At 41.7% G+C, this 21,786-nt stretch overlaps 1 protein-coding gene across 2 annotated transcripts in view; it reads right to left on the bottom strand.

Moving 5' to 3' along the window:
- LOC128652891 (OX-2 membrane glycoprotein) overlaps positions 1 to 21,786 on the bottom strand; it is a 162,962-nt gene that overhangs the window by 65,063 nt on the left and 76,113 nt on the right. For both annotated transcript variants that reach the window (XM_053705880.1, XM_053705881.1), the window contains exon 5: positions 8,719 to 8,982. In XM_053705880.1, coding sequence (XP_053561855.1) covers positions 8,719 to 8,982 — 264 coding nt within the window. The remainder of the gene's footprint in view (positions 1 to 8,718; positions 8,983 to 21,786) is intronic.

Below are 21,786 nucleotides of genomic sequence, written 5' to 3'. Positions count from 1 at the left end.
TTTTATTCCCCACCTGGACAGACTAAGAAATAGGAATTCCTACAGAGCTAGAAAGGAAATAGGGGCATATTTAACAAGCTCCGTATGGAGCTTGATGCCCCGTGTTTCTGGCGAGCCTGCAGGCTCGCCAGAAACAGCAGTTATAAAACAGCGGTCACAAATACCGCTGCACCATAACCTGTCCGCCTGCTCTGAGCGGGTTGATTGACACCCCCCTGCTGGTGGCCTATTGGCCGCGAATCTGCAGGGGGCAGCGTTGCACCAGCAGATCTTGTGAGCTGCTGGTGCAATGCTGAATACGGCGAGGTCTGATTCTCTTCTGACTGAGAATCCTCCTGAGACATACTTTTATCAGCTAAAATATGTTCTTTGCAATGTAAGGCCCTTTCAGTACATGAGGGACACATTTTAAATGGGGGTTCCACAATGGCTTCTAAACACATGGAACATTGGCTTTCCTCAATGTCAGACATGTGAAAACAGGCTAGTATTGACCACAAACAGGCTTGAAAACACTTTATTTAGTGAAAAAATAACAATCTGAAAAAACGGTACTGCGCCTTTAAGAGAAAAAAAGCATGCAATTGTTCCAAAACTGCTTTAAAACAATAAAATTATCCCAATTTTATGATAAAAGCAACCCAACTGTTCAGCTAAGTTTGCCCCACAAGGAAAGGAACACTTAACCCTTACCAGAAAAAACGGAATGCAATAAAATGTTTATTTCAATAAAAAACACCCCCTGCACCTCGCCAAAGCCCTGCTGTGGTGCCTACCTGCCCTCAGGGGTCTGTAAAATCGGATTAAACCTTCGATTTGGCCCAATACTGCTCTAAAAGGCCCACTGGAGTTGGAGCTTGCTGCTTGTCTGGTAAAAACAACTGTGCAACTGAGGCGCAAAAATAGGCCCCGCCCATCTCACTCCATGTCTCACAGCCTAAAATGACCGCACCAGAGCGGTCTAAAAGCCATGTGGGTTCAAATACCCATAATGAAGCCATGTGTACCCTGTAATACTGAATGAAGTATAAAAAACGTCTCTAATAAAAACGTTATCTGTACTCCCAGTCATGTAAACGTTTGCCCACAAACATCATAACATCAGTGTCAACCATTTTTATATAACCCAACATGCAAGTTCAGTAATACCCCTCTTTATACTTTAGGATTACTGCTTACCCTTTCCCTCATGGGGATACTGTCAGCCAATTCTGAAATAACACAGTGTCTCCAGAAAAAAATGACTGAACATACCTCACTGCTTATAGCATGAAAACGTTCCACACACTGAAGTTTCTTAAGTACTCCTCAGCCATTCTGTGGGAACTGCTCTGGATCTTAGTGACAAATGCTAAGATCATCAGCCCCCAGGCAGAAGTCTTCATCCATCTGCTGCCTGAGGGAAAATAGTACACACCGGTACCATTTAAAATATAAAACTCTTGCTTGAAGAAAATAAAAACTAACATTTTATCACCTCTTTCACTTTACCCTTCCTAGTACTTAGAGTAGGCAAAGAGAATGACTGGGGGGTGGAGTCAAGGGAGGAGCTATATAGACAGCTCTGCTGTGGTGCTCTTTGCCACTTCCTGTTAGCAGGAGGATCATATCCCACAAGTAAAGGATGGATCCGTGGACTCGTATCTTATAGAAGAAATGTCCCGTGTACACAGGCTTTAGGACTAGTCTATCTATAACCTATCTATCTATAATCTATAATGTAGCTATTATCAATCTATCTATCTATCTATCAATCTATCTATCTGCCAATCTATCCTCAAAATCATTATACAGAGCAGAATGTATATTAATACTTTTGCTTTTTACTGAGTTACCATTGGGGGGCCCCAAAAAAAATCTTGCACCAGGGCCCTCTGTTGAGTAAGTCAGCTACTGACAATAGCTTTGGCAATTACGATCCCGCCAACCATTGGTTCTGCAGCGCATTCATCACACAAAGGGTGTTGATAAAGTACAAAACTGGTATTTTAACACATCTGACTATATTCCAAGGCGATCTATAATAATTCTATTATCTTGTGCTTAAGCAATATACCCTGAAATGGTCACAGACACCATTTTAGATGTCTCTATCAAAGTATGGTCTAAACTCATTAAACCTATATTTAACACTATTGTATAGTCCCTCGATAGTAAGTGGGATGGAATATTTACATCAGTATATGTATTTAATAGACATCTATGTGATGTCTCATACAGATAATGAGTTCTGTAAGAAAAAAGCACAAAAATAGATGCAGATCCAGATTTAACAGTTTCAAATCTTGTATGAGTTAATCTCAGCTGTGTAGCATCCTTTTGTATGCTTAATAACACACTTAAAAAAGGTAAAAGTATATAGCCACATTCCCACTGAATCTACACAATAATTTTAATTACAAAATCCTAGCACAAAGGGAATTCTAGGTATACGAGAACTATTTAAAGGGACCTAAAACCCAAAATGTTTATTTCATGATTCAGATAGAACATGCTATTTTTAAACAACTTTCCAATGTATTTCTATGATCAATTGTGCTTCATGTCTGTGATATCCTGTATTGAAGGAGCAGCAATGCATTACTGGGAATAAGCTGTTCACATTGGTAAGCCAATAGGAAGAGGCATACATGTACAACCACCAATCAGAAGCTAGCTCCAAGCTCTTGGGCTTTCCTAGGTATACTTTTCAACAAAGGATACCAAGAGAATGAAGTCAATTAGATAATATAAGTAAATTGGAAAGTTGATAAAGTTTGTATGCTGTATCTGAATCATGAAAGAAAAAAAACAGAATTTATGTTTACCTGATAAATTACTTTCTCCAACGGTGTGTCCGGTCCACGGCGTCATCCTTACTTGTGGGATATTCTCTTCCCCAACAGGAAATGGCAAAGAGCCCAGCAAAGCTGGTCACATGATCCCTCCTAGGCTCCGCCTTCCCCAGTCATTCGACCGACGTAAAGGAGGAATATTTGCATAGGAGAAACCATATGATACCGTGGTGACTGTAGTTAAAGAAAATAAATTATCAGACCTGATTAAAAAAACCAGGGCGGGCCGTGGACCGGACACACCGTTGGAGAAAGTAATTTATCAGGTAAACATAAATTCTGTTTTCTCCAACATAGGTGTGTCCGGTCCACGGCGTCATCCTTACTTGTGGGAACCAATACCAAAGCTTTAGGACACTGATGAAGGGAGGGAGCAAATCAGGTCACCTAGATGGAAGGCACCACGGCTTGCAAAACCTTTCTCCCAAAAATAGCCTCAGAAGAAGCAAAAGTATCAAACTTGTAAAATTTAGTAAAAGTGTGCAGTGAAGACCAAGTCGCTGCCTTACATATCTGATCAACAGAAGCCTCGTTCTTGAAGGCCCATGTGGAAGCCACAGCCCTAGTGGAATGAGCTGTGATTCTTTCAGGAGGCTGCCGTCCGGCAGTCTCGTAAGCGAATCTGATGATGCTTTTAAGCCAAAAAGAGAGAGAGGTAGAAGTTGCTTTTTGACCTCTCCTTTTACCAGAATAAACAACAAACAAGGAAGATGTTTGTCTAAAATCCTTTGTAGCATCTAAATAGAATTTTAGAGCACGCACTACATCCAAATTGTGCAACAAACGTTCCTTCTTTGAAACTGGATTCGGACACAAAGAAGGCACGACTATCTCCTGGTTAATGTTTTTGTTAGAAACAACTTTCGGAAGAAAACCAGGTTTAGTACGCAAAACCACCTTATCTGCATGGAACACCAGATAAGGAGGAGAACACTGCAGAGCAGATAATTCTGAAACTCTTCTAGCAGAAGAAATTGCAACCAAAAACAAAACTTTCCAAGATAATAACTTAATATCAACGGAATGTAAGGGTTCAAACGGAACCCCCTGAAGAACTGAAAGAACTAAATTGAGACTCCAAGGAGGAGTCAAAGGTTTGTAAACAGGCTTGATTCTAACCAGAGCCTGAACAAAGGCTTGAACATCTGGCACAGCTGCCAGCTTTTTGTGAAGTAACACAGACAAGGCAGAAATCTGTCCCTTCAAAGAACTTGCAGATAATCCTTTCTCCAAACCTTCTTGAAGAAAGGATAGAATCTTAGGAATTTTTATCTTGTCCCAAGGGAATCCTTTAGATTCACACCAACAGATATATTTTTTCCATATTTTGTGGTAGATTTTTCTAGTTACAGGCTTTCTGGCCTGAACAAGAGTATCAATGACAGAATCTGAGAACCCTCGCTTTGATAAGATCAAGCGTTCAATCTCCAAGCAGTCAGTTGGAGTGAGACCAGATTCGGATGTTCGAACGGACCTTGAACAAGAAGGTCTCGTCTCAAAGGTAGCTTCCATGGTGGAGCCGATGACATATTCACCAGATCTGCATACCAAGTCCTGCTTGGCCACGCAGGAGCTATCAAGATCACCGATGCCCTCTCCTGATTGATCCTGGCTACCAGCCTGGGGATGAGAGGAAACGGCGGGAATACATAAGCTAGTTTGAAGGTCCAAGGTGCTACTAGTGCATCTACTAGAGTCGCCTTGGGATCCCTGGATCTGGACCCGTAGCAAGGAACCTTGAAGTTCTGACGAGAGGCCATCAGATCCATGTCTGGAATGCCCCACAATTGAGTAATTTGGGCAAAGATTTCCGGATGGAGTTCCCACTCCCCCGGATGAAATGTCTGACGACTGAGAAAATCCGCTTCCCAATTTTCCACTCCTGGGATGTGGATTGCAGACAAGTGGCAGGAGTGAGTCTCCGCCCATTGAATGATTTTGGTCACTTCTTCCATCGCCAGGGAACTCCTTGTTCCCCCCTGATGGTTGATGTACGCAACAGTCGTCATGTTGTCTGATTGAAACCGTATGAACTTGGCCTTTGCTAGCTGAGGCCAAGCCTTGAGAGCATTTAATATCGTTCTCAGTTCCAGAATATTTATCGGGAGAAGAGATTCTTCCCGAGACCAAAGACCCTGAGCTTTCAGGGGTCCCCAGACCGCGCCCCAGCCCACCAGACTGGCGTCGGTCGTGACAATGACCCACTCTGGTCTGCGGAAGCTCATCCCCTGTGACAGGTTGTCCAGGGACAGCCACCAACGGAGTGAATCTCTGGTCCTCTGATCTACTTGTATCGTCGGAGACAAGTCTGTATAGTCCCCATTCCACTGACTGAGCATGCACAGTTGTAATGGTCTTAGATGAATTCGCGCAAAAGGAACTATGTCCATTGCCGCTACCATCAAACCTATTACTTCCATGCACTGCGCTATGGAAGGAAGAGGAACAGAATGAAGTATTTGACAAGAGTTTAGAAGTTTTGATTTTCTGGCCTCTGTCAGAAAAATCCTCATTTCTAAGGAGTCTATTATTGTTCCCAAGAAGGGAACCCTTGTTGACGGAGATAGAGAACTTTTTTCTACGTTCACTTTCCACCCGTGAGATCTGAGAAAGGCCAGGACAATGCCCGTGTGAGCCTTTGCTTGAGGAAGGGACGACGCTTGAATCAGAATGTCGTCCAAGTAAGGTACTACTGCAATGCCCCTTGGTCTTAGCACCGCTAGAAGGGACCCTAGTACCTTTGTGAAAATTCTTGGAGCAGTGGCTAATCCGAACGGAAGTGCCACAAACTGGTAATGCTTGTCCAGGAATGCGAACCTTAGGAACCGATGATGTTCCTTGTGGATAGGAATATGTAGATACGCATCCTTTAAATCCACCGTGGTCATGAATTGACCTTCCTGGATGGAAGGAAGAATTGTTCGAATGGTTTCCATTTTGAACGATGGAACCTTGAGAAACTTGTTTAGGATCTTGAGATCTAAGATTGGTCTGAATGTTCCCTCTTTTTTGGGAACTACGAACAGATTGGAGTAGAACCCCATCCCTTGTTCTCCTAATGGAACAGGATGAATCACTCCCATTTTTAACAGGTCTTCTACACGATGTAAGAATGCCTGTTTTTTTATGTGGTCTGAAGACAATTGAGACCTGTGGAACCTCCCCCTTGGGGGAGGCCCCTTGAATTCCAGAAGATAACCTTGGGAGACTATTTCCAGTGCCCAAGGATCCAGAACATCTCTTGCCCAAGCCTGAGCGAAGAGAGAGAGTCTGCCCCCCACCAGATCCGGTCCCGGATCGGGGGCCAACATCTCATGCTGTCTTGGTAGTAGTGGCAGGTTTCTTGGCCTGCTTTCCTTTGTTCCAGCCTTGCATTGGTCTCCAGGCTGGCTTGGCTTGATAAGTATTACCCTCTTGCTTAGAGGACGTAGCACTTGGGGCTGGTCCGTTTCTGCGAAAGGGACGAAAATTAGGTTTATTTTTGGCCTTGAAAGACCTATCCTGAGGAAGGGCGTGGCCCTTGCCCCCAGTGATATCAGAGATAATCTCTTTCAAGTCAGGGCCAAACAGCGTTTTCCCCTTGAAAGGAATGTTAAGCAATTTGTTCTTGGAAGACGCATCCGCTGACCAAGATTTTAGCCAAAGCGCTCTGCGCGCCACAATAGCAAAACCAGAATTTTTCGCCGCTAACCTAGCCAATTGCAAAGTGGCGTCTAGGGTGAAAGAATTAGCCAATTTGAGAGCATGAATTCTGTCCATAATCTCCTCATAAGAAGAAGAATTATTATTGAGCGCCTTTTCTAGTTCATCGAACCAGAAACACGCTGCTGTAGTGACAGGAACAATGCATGAAATTGGTTGTAGAAGGTAACCTTGCTGAACAAACATCTTTTTAAGCAAACCTTCTAATTTTTTATCCATAGGATCTTTGAAAGCACAACTATCTTCTATAGGTATAGTGGTGCGTTTGTTTAGAGTAGAAACCGCCCCCTCGACCTTGGGGACTGTCTGCCATAAGTCCTTTCTGGGGTCGACCATAGGAAACAATTTTTTAAATATGGGGGGAGGGACGAAAGGTATACCGGGCCTTTCCCATTCTTTATTTACAATGTCCGCCACCCGCTTGGGTATAGGAAAAGCTTCGGGGGGCCCCGGGACCTCTAGGAACTTGTCCATTTTACATAGTTTCTCTGGAATGACCAAATTCTCACAATCATCCAGAGTAGATAACACCTCCTTAAGCAGAGCGCGGAGATGTTCCAATTTAAATTTAAATGTAATCACATCAGGTTCAGCATGTTGAGAAATTTTCCCTGAATCTGAAATTTCTCCCTCAGACAAAACCTCCCTGGCCCCCTCAGACTGGTGTAGGGGCACTTCAGAACCAATATCATCAGCGTCCTCATGCTCTTCAGTATTTTCTAAAACAGAGCAGTCGCGCTTTCGCTGATAAGTGGGCATTTTGGCTAAAATGTTTTTTATAGAATTATCCATTACAGCCGTTAATTGTTGCATAGTAAGGAGTATTGGCGCACTAGATGTACTAGGGGCCTCCTGTGTGGGCAAGACTGGTGTAGACGAAGGAGGGGATGATGCAGTACCATGCTTACTCCCCTCACTTGAGGAATCATCTTGGGCATCATTTTCTCTAAATTTTGTGTCACATAAATCACATCTATTTAAATGAGAAGGAACCTTGGCTTCCCCACATTCAGAACACAGTCTATCTGGTAGTTCAGACATGTTAAACAGGCATAAACTTGATAACAAAGTACAAAAAAACGTTTTAAAATAAACCGTTACTGTCACTTTAAATTTTAAACTGAACACACTTTATTACTGCAATTGTGAAAAAGTATGAAGGAATTGTTCAAAATTCACCAAAATTTCACCACAGTGTCTTAAAGCCTTAAGAGTATTGCACACCAAATTTGGAAACTTTAACCCTTAAAATAACGGAACCGGAGCCGTTTTTATATTTAACCCCTTTACAGTCCCTGGTATCTGCTTTGCTGAGACCCAACCAAGCCCAAAGGGGAATACGATACCAAATGACGCCTTCAGAAAGTCTTTTCTATGTATCAGAGCTCCTCACACATGCATCTGCATGTCATGCTTCCCAAAAACAAGTGCGCAATAGAGGCGCGAAAATGAGACTCTGCTTATGATTAGGGAAAGCCCCTAGAGAATAAGGTGTCCAATACAGTGCCTGCCGGTTATTTTACATAGTTCCCAAGATTAAAATAATTCCTCAAGGCTATGGAGTATAAAATATGCTTATATATAAATCGTTTTAGCCCAGAAAATGTCTACAGTCTTAAAAGCCCTTGTGAAGCCCTTTTTTTCTTTCTGTAATAAAAATGGCTTACCGGATCCCATAGGGAAAATGACAGCTTCCAGCATTACATCGTCTTGTTAGAATGTGTCATACCTCAAGCAGCAAAAGTCTGCTCACTGTTCCCCCAACTGAAGTTAATTCCTCTCAACAGTCCTGTGTGGAAACAGCCATCGATTTTAGTAACGGTTGCTAAAATCATTTTCCTCTTACAAACAGAAATCTTCATCTCTTTTCTGTTTCAGAGTAAATAGTACATACCAGCACTATTTTAAAATAACAAACTCTTGATTGAATAATAAAAACTACAGTTAAACACTAAAAAACTCTAAGCCATCTCCGTGGAGATGTTGCCTGTACAACGGCAAAGAGAATGACTGGGGAAGGCGGAGCCTAGGAGGGATCATGTGACCAGCTTTGCTGGGCTCTTTGCCATTTCCTGTTGGGGAAGAGAATATCCCACAAGTAAGGATGACGCCGTGGACCGGACACACCTATGTTGGAGAAATTGGGTTTCCTGACCCTATAATTTTGTCATAAAGTACTCACTTTTCTCTTTTCTTAATATGGTTTCCTTTCCCATATGCAGAACTACACACGCCAGCTGTTCAGCCATATGTGATTCTGGTGTATTTCTAATGATCCAGCTTGTGACAGTGACAAGCCCATTAATGGTTTCAAACTTGCTGTCATTGCTGTTTCCCATTCCTACACCGGACCACGATATAACTGGCTTTGGCCATCCTGTGGCAACACAAGTTGCATTTAGAGAATCTTTTGTTTCATTTACGTGTAAAGATGCGTTGGCAGGTTCTGAAAAACAAAAAACACCATGGACATTTCATGAGACTTATCTTACATTCCTGCAATACTAAACTTATATTTTGTATAAAATTGTTATATATATTTTCTGAATCTGCAGTAGATTTTTCACATGCAAATAATTGTTTGAAAACACAAAAATTATGGTAAATCTAATTTTGTAATTTAAAAGATGAGGCTCAGAGTATTGGACAGACATAAAAACCAACCATGACCTTTTAAATAAAAATGTATATATAAAAACAAAAACAACAATCAGCTCAGCCGGCTAATATTGTGACTTTATTATCAGCAGCTAGAGCCTTAGGTCAGGGTCTAAAATATGTGTCAGATGATTAGTTATCTATATATAAACTGATAAGCCTTCCATATTTCCTGAGCCAGACAAGGGGGGGGGCCTAGGTATTGTAATAACAAATTCCTGCACAGCTCTGCCCCTGTAGAAAACATGACAAATGTTGGTTCTTTGTAAATAACAGATCATTCCAATAATAATAATAATACATGTAATGAGAAATAGCATATGTAAAATCAATTTAACGGGATATTAAACAGTCCGTTTCTTTGTTGTAATACAAATTACTTCCTGTCACAGCTAGGGATGGGCGAATGTGTAAATTTTCGAATTTCGAATGTTAGAACGAATGTTATTACCGAAATTCGAATTATAAATCCGAATGTTTGATTAGAACGAATGTTCTTAAAAGTTCTATAATCGAATGCTATTTACAGTTTTCGAATGTCACTTTCGAATTCAAATGTTTATAATTATATCGAATGTCCACATTCGAAATTTCGAATTTAACATTCTATTTAACAAATACTATTCAGAAGTTCAATAGTTCATGTGGTAGGGATGGTATCTAGTAAATTGATACATAATAGATACAAATATATCATTTCAAATCTTTTTATATAGAATATTGCATAATTTGAATATTACATTTAAATAAAGCATTAGAAATACTATTACAAATCTAAATTTGAATTTTTCGAAATTAATATTTTCGAATGTAATCATAAAATTTGAAACCGAACATTCGAAAATTGAATGTTAGAATGTTATGTATACATTCGAAATTCGATTCGAACGAACGAATGTGTTAAAATTCATGCCGTTTTTCGAATGTTGCGAAACATTCGCCCATCCCTAGTCACAGTCCTACAAGGAGGCTGTGGTCTCTAAAGGAAGATTATCTAGCATGATGCCATAAAACTTCTATAGTTGATTTAGTATTAAGTGAATAAACTACATAAACAGGGAATCAGATTTGCTCATGCTCAGAACTGGCAGAATGAAACTTAAGTTTAAAAAATGTACTACTCTTCACTCTGAGGGTAGGAGCTACAGTGAGAAATTGTGATAAGTGCTAATTTTGCTATTTAATATACATTTATTACAGTTGGGACTAGATTGCAAATGGAGCAATATATTTTTATTGCTCTTGAGCACTTACTGCGCTAAAGGTAAATCAAAAGCGCTACCATGTTTTCTCTGGTATTACAAATTTAATTTCAAAATTTAGGGCCAGATTAAAAGTGACATATTTTGGGGGGGTTTCCGCTCACATGCTAACTACGCTCAAATGAAAATATTAGCAAGGCTGGATTTGCACACATATTACAAGTTGAAAGCAAAAAGTTAGCGTGCAAGCAAAAGACTCAAAGGAGCTAACTTCAGGACTTTGGATATTGTGGCTGCGCTAATTCCCTCTCCCTATCTTATATGGGACATGCTACAAAAAAAACTATTAGTTAGGAATACTTCAAATTTCTATGCTCTTCACATAGAAGAAAATGTTCTTTTTATCTTATTTTTGTTAATTAATATTTTTATTGAGGACAAGCAAGCATGCTTCCATCTTTGTGAAGGGCTCCTCAATGCATTGGATGAAGTATTGATCCTTCATGACTATGGCCCTGATATTCGAATCATCAAGATTTTCAAAGAAAAGGGGCATGGCCGAGCAGTGCCAGCGAGTGGTGATGTCTCTCCCAATAGAAGTCTATGGGAGCATGACATCACTACCTGCATTGCAGACATCGTCGCTGATCTGCATTTTCCTGCGGCCGGAGAGCCCTATTTGAAGTGGGCCTACATGGCACAGACAGTGCACTCACTGAACTAAAATTATTTTCTGTGTAGGCACACTCCAAATATTGCCTGCGGGACCTAAGTTTTAATACAATTACTCTAACTACCTCAGGTGATGTAGTCTGGCCAGCTAATAGCTGCTGAAACAAACTTGGGTGTTACCCTCTTCGATACCTGCATTTCGCTGATTCGAACATATCGAACTGATGTCATTGCTCTGGAATCAAAGTGCAGCCTTCTCCCACTAGCATGCCCCAATATCTCCACTTAACATAACAACCTATAACAAAGTCACATCTAACCTACACTCCCCCTGCTCTGCCTCGCTACCTCCCACCGACCACCTACATCAGAGCTAACGTACATTCCCCCTGCACTGCACAGCTAACTCCCCCTGAGCACCTACATCAATGTCACGCCTTAACTATACACCCCTGGAACGCCCAGCTAAGTCCCTAACACTGCCTACGCTTATGTAATGACTTACCTACACTTCCCTGGAACGCCCCAGCTAACACCCACATACTGCCTACTGTCAGAAAAATACCTCACTTTAATAAACTATAATAAATAGTAAACTTCCCCATTATAACTATAGGAGCTATGTTGCTAAAATTATAATTAATGTTTAAATGATGTATCGCATAGATACGCTAAAACCTTGCAGGCCTACCAGGGACCATAATAGATCCCGGTCCAGCATATCTTAAAAGGGGTGCCAATCGAGCAGAGTGCAGGGGATCAAGATGAACTTTTAGTATGTTGTTGGTAAATTGATAAGGCACATACAGTAGGTATACCACTTGTTTGGGGGTGCTAACTTCTGGGAAGAATAGGGGACCGGAATTGAAGTGCGGAAAAGAAGATGCAGAGCAGAGGAAGCGGAAGAGGCCGCCGAAGTCTGCCTCCGCAAAGATGGGCGCCTGGTCCAGGGATGAAGAGGGCCCAGCATCGGATCAAGAGGAGACAGATTTTTGATCAGTAAGTACAGCCTTTGGGGTTAGTTAGGGCTTTTTTGGGGTTTGTTTTTGTTTTGGTGGGTTTTTGTTTTATGGGGCATGTAGATTAGTGTTAGGTATAATGGTGTTTTTTTATTTTGGATACTGTATTTTATTATTTTTGTAACTTGGATTTTTTTTTATATTGTAACTTAGTTTTTTCCCCCATGTAACTTGGGGGGTTAGGTAGAGTTGGCTTAGATTGTCTTGGGGGTTATGGTGGTTTAGGTTTAATATATTTAAAGTAACAGATTTAAAAAAAAAAAAAAGTAACAGGGGGTTTAATTTAGAGGGGGGGTTAGGTGTTAGGTAGAGAAGGGTTAGTATGCATTGGGGGTTGCAGCGGATTAGGGTTAATAGTGTAGTGACGGTATAGGGGTTAATAGAATAGTACTTGCGGTGGATATATGGCGGTATAGGGGTTGATAGGAAAGTACTGGCGATGGGTATGTGATGGTATAGGAGTTAAAAGGATAGTATTTTCGGTGGGTATGTGGCGGTTTAGATATTCATTAGTGTAGTGTTAGTTTGTGATTGTGGAGTACATGGCAGTTCTATTTCAAGGGATCGTTTACAATACATCGCCAATATGGGTGGCGATGCAGGGTGTTATCTAGCATCGCCGACCAATCTCATGTATTGTAAGTGCTTCTTAGCGATGCCACTATGTTGGGAGCTTGGAATATTTTGACAGGCTCGCTCGACATATTGGCGGATCCCTTGGAATATTTTGCAGCCTTGTAGCACTTTTGATCATCAGGTCCTAAGTGAGAGTGTCGATTAAGGATCCTTAATATGTATTAGTAAAGAAAATAAGTTAAAGTGAAAGTGTAGACTATACAAATATATCAGGTCTGAGGTGGATGAGTAACCCGGTTTCTGGGGGGTTGGGCTGTAGCCTTGATCGTTGACATCAATGAAGGCCCAATTTGTTCAAACTACTGCTCTTGAATCATGAACACAGCAATTTAGTTATGTGACAGCTCTTCTATCTGTGTAGGATATATAAACAAAGTAATCTCTTGCTGATGCTGTACACACTGGATCGCAGCTAGGACACACACAAGTTGATTTTATTTTTAAATATATTTCTAGATATATCTTAATATTTATAGTGAAATAAATATCTATACCTATATATTCTAGAGGAAGGGGAGAGTTTCCCTGAAACGTCACATTAAAGTTTGATTTGCTTTGAAAAAGAACTAGTGAGTGCTGTATATATATATATATATATATATATATATATATATATATATATATATATATGGTATATATATATATATATATATATATGGTATATATATATATATATATATATATATATATATATATATATATATATATATACATATACATATATAACAGAATTTATGCTTACCTGATAAATTACTTTCTCCAACGGTGTGTCCGGTCCACGGCGTCATCCTTACTTGTGGGAATATCTCTTCCCCAACAGGAAATGGCAAAGAGTCCCAGCAAAGCTGGCCATATAGTCCCTCCTAGGCTCCGCCCACCCCAGTCATTCGACCGACGGACAGGAGGAAATATATATAGGAGAAACCATATGGTACCGTGGTGACTGTAGTTAGAGAAAATAATTCATCAGACCTGATTAAAAAACCAGGGCGGGCCGTGGACCGGACACACCGTTGGAGAAAGTAATTTATCAGGTAAGCATAAATTCTGTTTTCTCCAACATTGGTGTGTCCGGTCCACGGCGTCATCCTTACTTGTGGGAACCAATACCAAAGCTTTAGGACACGGATGAAGGGAGGGAGCAAATCAGGTTACCTAAACGGAAGGCACCACAGCTTGCAAAACCTTTCTCCCAAAAATAGCCTCCGAAGAAGCAAAAGTATCAAATTGTAAAATTTAGCAAAAGTGTGCAGTGAAGACCAAGTCGCTGCCTTACATATCTGGTCAACAGAAGCCTCGTTCTTGAAGGCCCATGTGGAAGCCACAGCCCTAGTGGAGTGAGCTGTGATTCTTTCAGGAGGCTGCCGTCCGGCAGTCTCATAAGCCAATCGGATGATGCTTTTAAGCCAAAAGGAAAGAGAGGTAGAAGTCGCTTTTTGACCTCTCCTTTTACCAGAATAAACAACAAACAAGGAAGAAGTTTGTCTGAAATCTTTTGTAGCCTCTAAATAGAATTTTAGAGCACGGACTACGTCCAAATTGTGTAACAAACGTTCCTTCTTTGAAACTGGATTCGGACATAAAGAAGGAACAACTATCTCCTGGTTAATATTTTTGTTAGAAACAACCTTAGGAAGAAAACCAGGCTTAGTACGCAAAACCACCTTATCTGCATGGAACACCAGATAGGGCGGAGAACACTGCAGAGCAGATAACTCTGAAACTCTTCTAGCAGAAGAAATTGCAACCAAAAACAAAACTTTCCAAGATAGTAACTTAATATCTATGGAATGTAAAGGTTCAAACGGAACCCCTTGAAGAACAGAAACAACTAGATTTAGACTCCAGGGAGGAGTCAAAGGTCTGTAAACAGGCTTGATCCTAACCAGAGCCTGAACAAATGCTTGAACATCTGGCACAGTTCCCAGTCTTTTGTGTAGTAAGACAGATAAAGCAGAGATCTGTCCCTTTAGAGAACTTGCAGATAATCCTTTCTCCAAACCTTCTTGTAGAAAGGAGAGAATCTTAGGAATTTTTATCTTATTCCATGGGAATCCTTTGGATTCACACCAACAGATATATCTTTTCCATATTTTATGGTAAATCTTTCTAGCTACCGGTTTTCTGGCCTGAACCAGAGTATCTATCACAGAATCTGAAAACCCACGCTTCGATAGAATCAAGCGTTCAATCTCCAAGCCGTCAGCTGGAGGGAGACCAGATTTGGATGTTCGAATGGACCCTGAACAAGAAGGTCCTGTCTCAAAGGTAGCTTCCATGGTGGAACCGATGACATATTCACCAGGTCTGCATACCAAGTCCTGCGTGGCCACGCAGGAGCTATCAAGATCACCGAGGCCCTCTCCTGATTGATCCTGGCTACCAGCCTGGGAATGAGAGGAAACGGTGGAAATACATAAACTAGGTTGAAGGTCCAAGGTGCTACTAGTGCATCTACTAGAGTCGCCTTGGGATCCCTGGATCTGGACCCGTAGCAAGGAACCTTGAAGTTCTGACGAGACGCCATCAGATCCATGTCTGGAATGCCCCATAATTGGGTTATTTGGGCAAAGATCTCCGGGTGGAGTTCCCACTCCCCCGGATGGAATGTCTGACGACTCAGAAAATCCGCCTCCCAGTTTTCCACACCTGGGATGTGGATCGCAGACAGGTGGCAGGAGTGATCCTCCGCCCATTGAATTATCTTGGTCACTTCTTTCATTGCCAGGGAACTCCTTGTTCCCCCCTGATGATTGATATACGCAACGGTCGTCATGTTGTCTGATTGGAACCTTATGAATCTGGCCTTTGCTAGTTGAGGCCAAGCCCTGAGAGCATTGAATATCGCTCTCAGTTCCAGAATGTTTATCGGGAGAAGAGACTCTTCCCGAGACCATAGACCCTGAGCTTTCAGGGATTCCCAGACCGCGCCCCAGCCCACTAGACTGGCGTCGGTCGTGACAATGACCCACTCTGGTCTGCGGAAGCTCATTCCCTGGGACAGATGGTCCAGGGTCAGCCACCAACGGAGTGAATCTCTGGTCTTCTGATCTACTTGAATCATTGGAGACACGTCTGTATAGTCCCCATTCCACTGTTTGAGCATGCACAGTTGTAATGGTCTTAGATGAATTCGTGCAAAAGGAACTATGTCCATTGCTGCAACCATCAACCCTACTACTTCCATGCACTGCGCTATGGAAGGACGAGGAACAGAATGAAGAGCTTGACAAGAGCTTAGAAGTTTTGATTTTCTGACCTCTGTCAGAAAAATCCTCATTTCTAAGGAATCTATTATTGTTCCCAAGAAGGGAACTCTTGTCGACGGAGACAGAGAACTTTTTTCTATGTTCACCTTCCATCCGTGTGATCTGAGAAAGGCCAGAACGATGTCTGTATGAGCCTTTGCTTTTGACAGGGACGACGCTTGTATTAGAATGTCGTCCAAGTAAGGTACTACTGCAATGCCCCTCGGTCTTAGAACCGCTAGAAGGGACCCTAGCACCTTTGTGAAAATCCTTGGAGCAGTGGCTAACCCGAATGGGAGGGCCACAAACTGGTAATGCTTGTCCAGAAAAGCGAACCTTAGGAACTGATGATGTTCTTTGTGGATAGGAATATGTAGGTACGCATCCTTTAGATCCACGGTAGTCATAAATTGACTTTCCTGGATAGTGGGTAGAATCATTCGAATGGTTTCCATCTTGAACGATGGTACCCTGAGAAATTTGTTTAGGATCTTCAAATCCAAAATTGGTCTGAAAGTTCCCTCTTTTTTGGAAACTACGAACAGATTGGAATAAAATCCCATTCCTTGTTCCTTTATTGGAACTGGATGTATCACTCCCATCTTTAACAGGTCTTCTACACAATGTAAGAATGCCTGTCTCTTTATTTGGTTTGAGGATAAGTGAGACATGTGGAACCTTCCCCTTGGGGGTAGTTCCTTGAATTCCAGGAGATAACCTTGAGAAACTATTTCTAGCGCCCAGAGATCCTGAACATCTCTTGCCCAAGCCTGAGCAAAGAGAAAGAGTCTGCCCCCCACTAGATCCGGTCCCGGATCGGGGGCTACTCCTTCATGCCTGCTTACCCTTGTTCCAGCCTTGCATCGGTTTCCAAGCTGGTTTGGGTTGTGAGGCATTACCCTCTTGCTTAGAGGATGCAGAATTAGAGGCCGGTCCGTTCCTGAAATTGCGAAAGGAACGAAAATTAGACTTATTTTTAGCCTTGAAAGACCTATGTTGTGGAAGGGCGTGGCCCTTTCCCCCAGTGATGTCTGAAATAATCTCTTTCAATTCTGGTCCAAATAGAGTTTTACCTTTGAAAGGGATGTTAAGCAATTTTGTCTTGGATGACACATCCGCTGACCAAGACTTTAGCCAAAGCGCTCTGCGCGCCACGATAGCAAACCCTGAATTTTTCGCCGCTAATCTAGCTAATTGCAAAGCGGCATCTAAAATAAAAGAGTTAGCCAATTTAAGTGCGTGAACTCTGTCCATAACCTCCTCATATGGAGTCTCTCTACTGAGCGACTTTTCTAGTTCCTCGAACCAGAACCACGCTGCTGTAGTGACAGGAACAATGCAAGAAATGGGTTGTAGAAGGTAACCTTGCTGTACAAAAATCTTTTTAAGCAAACCTTCCAATTTTTTATCCATAGGATCTTTGAAAGCACAACTATCTTCGATAGGAATAGTAGTGCGTTTGTTTAGAGTAGAAACTGCCCCCTCGACCTTAGGGACTGTCTGCCATAAGTCGACCATAGGAAATAATTTCTTAAATATAGGGGGAGGGGGAACAAAAGGTATGCCGGGCTTTTCCCACTCCTTATTTTCTATGTCCGCCACCCGCTTGGGTATAGGAAAAGCGTCGGGGTGCACCGGAACCTCTAGGAACTTGTCCATCTTACATAATTTCTCTGGAATGACCAAGTTGTCACAATCATCCAGAGTAGATAACACCTCCTTAAGCAGTGCGCGGAGATGTTCTAATTTAAATTTAAATGTCACAACATCAGGTTCAGCTTGTTGAGAAATTTTTCCTGAATCTGAAATTTCTCCATCTGACAAAACCTCCCTCATGGCCCCTTCAGATTGGTGTGAGGGTATGACAGAACAATTATCATCAGCGCCCTCCTGCTCTTCAGTGTTTAAAACAGAGCAATCGCGCTTTCTCTGATAAGTAGGCATTTTGGATAAAATATTTGCTATGGAGTTATCCATTACAGCCGTTAATTGTTGCATGGTAATAAGTATTGGCGCACTAGATGTACTAGGGGCCTCCTGCGTGGGCAAAACTGGTGTAGACACAGTAGGAGATGATGTAGTATCATGTTTACTCCCCTCATCTGAGGAATCATCTTGGGCAATTTCATTATCTGTGGCAGTACTGTCCTTACTTTGTTTGGACGATATGGCACAATTATAACATAAATTTAAATGGGGAGACACATTGGCTTTCATACATATAGAACATAGCTTATCTGAAGGTACAGACATGTTAAACAGGCTTAAACTTGTCAACAAAGCACAAAAAACGTTTTAAAACAAAACCGTTACTGTCTCTTTAAATTTTAAACAGAAAACACTTTATTACTGAATATGTGAAAAAGTATGAAGGAATTGTTCAAAAATTACCAAAATTTCACCAATTGACGCCTTCTAGAAGCTTTTCCAGCAATTTTTAGATCCTCACACATGCATCTGCATGCCCTGCTCTCAAAAAACAACTGCGCAGTAATGGCACGAAAATGAGGCTCAGTCTACTACTAGGAAGGCCCTCTGACTTGAAAAGGTGTCTAACACTTGCCTGCCGTTTAATAAACGTTTAAACACCAAAAAAACTCTTAACCATCTCCGTGGAGATGTTGCCTGTGCAACGGCAAAGAGAATGACTGGGGTGGGCGGAGCCTAGGAGGGACTATATGGCCAGCTTTGCTGGGACTCTTTGCCATTTCCTGTTGGGGAAGAGATATTCCCACAAGTAAGGATGACGCCGTGGACCGGACACACCAATGTTGGAGAAATATATATATATATATATATATATATATATATATATATACATACACATATACATATACATGTTATGGGTATTATGTTTAGTTTATTTGCAACTCTATGATTTATTTCTATTGCACTTGTTTCCTGTTTTGCATTTCCTGTTCCTGTTGGTCCTCCTCTAAGATCATGGCTTCTGTACACTTATGCCTTGTACTGTCATTATTTAAACCACATGAAACATGGTGTCAGAAGTATCTGAATCTGCGCTGTTTCCACAAATTTGATGCAAAGAGCTTGCTAGTCTTGCAGTGAGCTGATTGTGTCTCTTGTAGTAATCACAGTCCTGTCCTGAAAGCTGAGCACTGGAAACAAGAAAACCAGCATCATGGCAGCTGCTAACAGCATTCCACTGCCTAAGGCAATGAGGGTGAGTGGGGATTGCCTCAGTAACTGGGGCAACTTCAGAGCTAAGTTTGAGGATTACTCCCTAGCCACAGGGTTAAATGAGAAGCCTGCAGCAGTGCAAGCAGCCGCACTAAGGAGGGTGACGGGAAGTGAATGCCACCATATTAACAAGCATAATTTGAACCTCACAGAGGAGAGTGACACTAAAGCCATCCTAGATGCATTAGAAGCTTTTTTCAGACCTTCTAAAAATGTCATATATGAAAGATATATATTTGGCAGCTGCAAGCAAGAAGAAGGTGAAGCAATAGACAACTTTGTCACACGGCTAAGAGAAAAAGCTGCAAGCTGTGAGTATGGCTCTCTGAGAGATGAACTTGGCCCTGACTAGGCCAATGACAAAACAGCAAATCCTCAGTGTCTATAGTGATGTGTTTGATCGCCCAGTAGTATCTGTTTCAGGTGAGGTACATTTTTAACTTGATCCTACCATTCCACCAGTATAATGTGCCCCACGCAATGTGCATTCTGAACATGTTCCTAAAACGGTCACACTACTTAATGCCAACACTCGACAACATTTTACACAAACTACCCAAAGCACAGGTTTTTACGCTTGTTGATGCGAGAGATGCCTTTTTACAGTGCATGAAAATAGTAGCTACATGACCACCTTCTGGACTCCTTGGGGCAGAAAAAGATGGCTCAAACTGCCATTTGGAGTCTCTGTAGCAGTGGAGGTGTATCAGCGAAAGCAGCATGAACTATTATGTGGGCTCCACGGAATTGAGCCAATAGTCGATGACATTCTTATATTTGGCTGTGGTGATACAGATGAAGAAGCTGAGCATGACCATGATGAGAAGCTAACAGTGCTACTAGATCATTGCAGGCAGGTGATTCTGAGACTCAGTGTAAAGAAATTGCAGTTCAAGGTGCCAGAAGTTCATTTTCATGGACATATCCTGTCCTCACAAGGCTAAAAAGCTGACCCAAATAAGATTAGAGCCATTGTGGACATGCCACAGCCTGGTGATGCCAAAGTGGTACAGCGTTTTATTGGCTTTGTCACATACCTAGCGAAATTCATGCTGCACTTGTCTGAGGTGTGACAGCCATTGAGAAGACTTCTAGACAAAGATGCAGTTTGGCACTGGCTTCCCAAGCATGACCAGGCAGTGGAGGAGATAAAACGCTTGGTCACCGCTGTCCCGGTGTTGAAATATTATTATGTCACAAAGCCTGTTACAATACAAAGTGACTCAAGCAAAAATGGCCTAGAATGTTGTCTATTGCAAGAAGGTCAGCCAGTTGCATATGTGTCCAGAGCTCTTTTGTCAGTTGAGTAGAATTATACTCAAATTAAAAAGGAATGTTTAAGCATTGTGTTTGCTTGCCAGCGTTTTCATCAATATCTTTATGGTCGGGATACAATCAGAGCTGAAACTGATCACAAACCGCTAATAGCCATATTCAAAAAGCCCCTTTTATGTGCTCCCAAGCAGAGCATAATTCTTACATTTCAGCATTACAACCTCATTGTTGTCTACATGCCAGGGTGTCAAATGTATATCAGTGATACCCTGAGCAGAGCTACAACGAATCATGTGGCACCCGGAGGTGAGCATGAGCATTATACAGTTTGTTTGCTGCAACAGGAACAAAATTTCTTTGCTGAAGTCAATCAAGCGGACTATCTTAATGTCACGGCTCAGCGGCTACATCAGCTCATACAGCACACAGACAGAGATGCAACTTTACAAGCACTGAAGTCTATTGTTCTGAGTGGGTGACCGGATGAAAAGGATGCAGCAACTGCAATTGTGAAGGAATATTGGTCCTTCAGAGATGAGATCAGCGTACAAAATGGTATCTTATATATACTGTATATATATATATATATATATATATATAAGGTCCAAGAGTCATAGTACAAAAGTCACTAAGAGCAGAGATGTTATTACGCATATACTCAAGCCACATTGGGGGGGAGGCATGCTACAGACAAGCTTGTGATACTCTTTACTGGCCCAACATGCAAGGTGAAAACAAAGACAATTGTCCCACTTGCAATGAATATGCACGCTTGCAAAAAAAAGAAACCATGATATCACATAAGATACCTACATGTCCTTGGCAGATCGTCAGTATAGACTTATTCAACTATGCAGGAAAAGAGTATCTGATATTAGTCGATTATTACTCAGACTTCTGGGAAATTGAGCTTCTTCCTGACTTATCCACTGAAACTACAGTTAAGAGGTGCAAGGCTCAGTTTGCACGTCATGGACAACCAGATAAAGTGATCTCTGATAATGGCCCTCAGTTTGCAAGCTTACAATTCAGGGAATTTGCCACTGAATAGGAGTTTGAGCATGTGACTTCTTCACCATGTCATCCACAGGCTAACGGCAAAGATGAATCTGCTGTGAAGATTGTTAAAAATGTATGCAAGAAAGCACAAAGTGATGGTAAAGACCCGTGGATGGCCATCTTACATTGGAGAAACACTCCAACCGAGGGCATGAAGAGACCACAAATCCATTCATTTACTAGTGGGAACCAATACCAAAGCTAGAGTCCACATAATGGAAGGGAGGGATACACAAGACAGGCAAACCTAAACAGAAGGCACCACCGCTTGAAGAACTTT

The sequence above is a fragment of the Bombina bombina genome, chromosome 3 (genome assembly GCF_027579735.1).
Source record: "Bombina bombina isolate aBomBom1 chromosome 3, aBomBom1.pri, whole genome shotgun sequence".
Classification (NCBI taxonomy): domain Eukaryota; kingdom Metazoa; phylum Chordata; class Amphibia; order Anura; family Bombinatoridae; genus Bombina; species Bombina bombina.
Note: the sequence above shows the minus strand (reverse complement) of the source record. Positions and strands in the feature narration are given on the sequence as shown.